We start from the raw sequence: 4,228 nt of genomic DNA, 5'->3' as shown, positions 1-4,228 counted from the left end.
AAAAAAAAAAAAAAAGACATCCTTGGAAACCCTCTGGGGCAATTCTACTCTGTCCCCTAGGGGCGCTGTGAGTTGGAATCCACTCCACGATGGTGGGTGTGGTTTAGGCTTTGCATCTGTAAAGATTGACAGCCTTGGAAACTCTCTGGGGCAATCTGTCCTCTAGGGGCGCTGTGAGTCGGAACTCACACCATGGCAGTGGGTTCCGTTTTGGTTTTAATATTCACAGGAGTAGATCTCCAGGTCTTTACACATTGGGTGAGTCCAAAATGCCGGGTTTTTGATTACCAGCTGAACACTTAACATTGTACCACCAGGGTTCCTTGCCGTAGCACGTGGCATACGTGTGCTCATCATGCTGTTTGGGACACGGATTTGGACCATCTCCATTGGACAGGGCTGCTTTCCGGCAGGGTTTTCAGACCGCGACTCTGGCCGCCCTGCCTGGCTCTACCTCAGGAACAATCTTTTGTAGTTCTAGGCTTTACGTGTGCTGCTGGGGCAGTCACCATTCAGGAGCCTGAGCAACTCTGGTTGGCTGGGCTCTACCCTGTGCAACCCCCTCCACTCCCCCAACTCACATGGGCGGTCCCCAAAGCAAAGCCATTGTTCTGGAGCTACTTCCTCTCAGACCAAAAATAAACAGGGAAGAGCTGGGGTCAGGGCTGACAGCAGCAGTTTTGTAGCTTGGACCCATGACACTACTTCCAGTTCTCACTTGGCAGTATGTGATCCCTGTTTTCACATCCCATTTCTGTTCCTGAGCCCCAAACCCCAACCTCAGCACCTCTTGACAGTCATGTGACCCCAGTAGCACAGGCCCACGGGACCAAGAGTTCTTACTACCTGGCACGTTCCTGTACCGGGGATACTACACGCGTGTAGCAGGGGCCCTGAGCTGGCTAACTCCAGAGGACACTTTTTAAAACTAAAGGGGGTACCAGCCTTCGGAGCGGGTCAGATCCAATCATCTGGTTGTCATGTCAGTTTACAGCATTGTTAGTTCCCCAGAGGGGCGCCGCCCCCGCCCCCCCCTTCCCTCTTGGTAACCCCAGGTATGCAGAGTCTAATAATTGCACTATGTGGGATTTCACGGCTGGGCCTTTTAAAAGCAGGTGGGCTGACTCCATCAATGCTCATTAAGCAACACCTTTTTGGTGCTTTTATCCTCTACAGCAGTGCCTTCACGCTACCACCAACCTTCCCTGGAGCCTGGCCTCCGATCCAAGCCGCCTCCTACACCCCGCCAAGGAATCCTGCCCTAGAAATAAGGATAATGGAAGTTGGGGGCCCCTTCTCCCTGCTAGCACAGCCCAAAACAGACCCCCACTTTCCACACATCCCCCACCCCCAGGCACGCACTCACACACCACCAGCAGCTGCTGCAAAAAAAAAAAAAAAGCTTTATTGTTTCCATTTGGTCCACGCTTGGAAAAGGGGCTTCAGGGTAGTTCAGATGCGGCCTCGTGCCGAGGAAAAGAGTAGTTCAGGCGGAGGCCTGAAGCTGGCAGGGGGATGCAGAGGGCCTTCCCAGGTCGCTGGGCTCCGGGGGCACCTAGTCGTCATGCTTGAGGGTGAGCCTCTCGAAGAGGTACTCGCCCAGCCCTGCCTGGGGGCTGGCCACCCTGCGGAGGTTGGTCAGGTGGTCGCCCAACTTCTTGATGAGCTTCACCTCCTCATCCAGGAAATGGTTCTCCAGGAAGTCACAGAGCTAAGGGAAGAAACGAGAGACGCGATAAATTCAGTGGGTGGCAGAAAGCAATTGTGCCAGCCAATGAAAGAGCAGAAGCCTTTGATTAAGCTTCCACCCCAGAGAAGGGCTGAGGAGGGACTGCAACCGATGAAGGGGGTACTTACATGGGGGTCCGTGTGGGTAGAAGCCACGGCGTGCAGATCCAGAAGAGCCTGGTTTAGGCTCTTCTCCAGGGCCAGGGCGGCTTCCATGGCTTCCACGCTTTTACCCCATTCATCTTGGGACGGCTTCTGTAGGAGAAAAAACTCGAAACTACTCGCACATCTAGCAGAGCCCTAAAACCTGTAGTTTCCAGAAGTCCCTGGGAATAAGGGACCAAGCCGACAAAGGTGTTTTCACTCCCAGTCCCCTACGACTTTGCCTCCCAGAAAAATACACTGCTGCTTGGCCGGCCAGCTTCTTGGAAAGCGTCTCCACTTCCAACCAAAAATAAACCTACTTGAGCCGGAACTCTATATCCCAAGAGCCTGCCCGGTGCCTAAACAGCAACGCTAAAGGTGCCCCGTGCGCAAGGCCTGCTGGGAGATGTAGTCAGCCGCCCACACGCTACGCTACCTACCTTCACGTCCTGGAAGAGGGCGCGGCCGCCACGCTTGTTTTGCAGCTTTAAGAGAATCTCAGCACCCTTGCGTTTCTCCTCAGACAGCTCGCGGAAGAAGTGTCCCACGCCTTCCAAGGCCACATCGTCGCGATCGAAAAAGAAGCCCTGCGGGAAAGAATGGACGAACAATGGTTAACGGAAACCGAGTTCAGGCGGGAGAACGCCGCCTTCTGCCTATCCAACAGGACAAAGAGGGCCTGCGCATGCGCAGAAGGCACGAGATGCGCAGTTGGGAAAAACATAGGCCCGGGGCTTCCCAGGGACCCTTACCAGAGAGAGGTAGGTGTAGGAGGCTCGCAGGTGCAGATTGACCAGGTGGTTGACGCCAGCCTCCGCGTCGGCAGAATAGTTCTGACGGATCTGGGAGCTCATAGCTGGTTGAGGATTTGGAGGTAACCACAAAATACGATGTTAGCGGTCCCTGGAAATGGGATGGCTGAGAAGATGGTCTGAGGGGTTGCGCCTTAGAGAGAAGGTTGGAAGGTGGGTCGAAGCTGGAGGTGGGTAAGTCGCCGGGTCTGTTCCGTCCAAACACTGTTGAAGCAAGAGACAGATCCACGGGACCGCCGGGGAGCTTGTGGAAAGGGGGGCCAGGGCGGCGTCTTTTATACCGTACGGCCCCTCGGAGAGGGGACGTTCAGGGCTAGCGATCGGCCAATCTGCGGTGGGGGAGGCGGGACTTGAGCCCGCGCGTGACCAATCCGGGACAGATGGGCGTCTCTGCCCCCCGCCCGAATGTGAGGGAGTCAGCGCGTGACTGTTGTGAAATGGGGAGGGGGGTGGAGTTGGTTTTTGGAGGTCTGTTTGGTCGCCGAGGTCCTGGGGCTTATTGTGCAAAGTCAGGGATTGTGGGTGGCTTTCTGGAAATAGGACATTTATTGGGGCACTGGGAGCCCTTGGGCAGTGATGATACTGCTTTTTTTGGGGTGTTTCAGGGAAGTGAGGATTATGGGCTTGTCTCTGAAAGCATGGACTTTTCTAGAACCCTGAAACTTCCTTAGAGGTGCAGGGATGCCTCCAGATGCCTCAGGTTTGCTTGTGGAAGATAGGGGGGTCTCCGAGTCTTTAGGAAGTTTGGAAGACCAGAAGTGAGTATTTATGGAAGCCCGGGGTTTACTCAAAAGCCAACGCTTCCTCCAGCTTTGAAAAACCCCTGAAGACTCCCATGTTTTCCATAGGACTGATAGGGCCCTGGGCTCCCTCACCATCAATGAGGAGCAAACGGAGATTGTGGCGCTTAGCAACAGCGCGGTGTCCCCCTCACCCTTCCTCGGTGAGCTAGGACTTTGCGAGTCAGAAAAACTGGGTACCCATGCTCCTACGAAGTGGCAACTGCCCACACGCTATGCTACCTACGTTCTGAACCTCAGTTTCCTAATCGGTACAGTGGGAATAACGCTTTACCCCCCTGCCAGGGGCAATTCCACTGAAGGAAGCTGGAGTTTCAGGAAATCTTCATTTGCAAGGCCTCTCCCAAGGCCTTGACCTGGGTTTATAGTCATATTTTTTTATAGAGAGAACTTTTTATTGTGATTTGAGTGAGTTTATAGAGCAGATTCGTTTTCCGTTCAATAATTAATGCATATTGGTTCACGTGGCATTGATTCCAGTCCCCACCAGGTAACAGCACTGATCCCGCTTCCACCCAGTGTTTCTTGTTTCAGTTTCCCCTTCTTTCCTGTCCCTTCTGAGCATTATCCCTGGGCCAGTGCTGCCCTTTCATCTCATACGGTTGGTTGGTTGGTTGAGGCAGTGTACCTCCCTGGTGGTAAAGTTCACCTTGTATCCCAGGGATGTGGCTTTAAGGTGAGTAAGAGCCACAGTCTTGGGGGTTCCCCCAGTCTGTCAGATTGGTAAGCCTGGTCTTTTTTTTT

The 4,228-nt window shown here is 53.9% G+C and overlaps 1 protein-coding gene across 1 annotated transcript; it reads right to left on the bottom strand.

Annotated features, from left to right (window-relative positions):
* Positions 1-1,555: 1,555 nt before the first annotated feature.
* On the bottom strand, positions 1,556-2,726 carry FTL (ferritin light chain). The gene is made up of 4 exons (XM_007942999.1): positions 2,625-2,726; positions 2,313-2,459; positions 1,858-1,983; positions 1,556-1,711 (listed from the first exon to the last, which is right to left on the bottom strand). Exons 1-4 carry the CDS (start codon positions 2,724-2,726, stop codon positions 1,556-1,558), a joined length of 531 nt encoding a protein of 176 aa, XP_007941190.1.
* Between the last annotated feature and the right edge of the window lie 1,502 nt (positions 2,727-4,228).

The sequence above is a fragment of the Orycteropus afer genome, unplaced genomic scaffold (genome assembly GCF_000298275.1).
Source record: "Orycteropus afer afer isolate SDZICR_OR568_19922 unplaced genomic scaffold, OryAfe1.0 scaffold00099, whole genome shotgun sequence".
In the NCBI taxonomy this organism is placed as follows: Eukaryota; Metazoa; Chordata; class Mammalia; order Tubulidentata; family Orycteropodidae; genus Orycteropus; species Orycteropus afer.
This window is presented reverse-complemented; position numbering and strand designations above follow the sequence as displayed.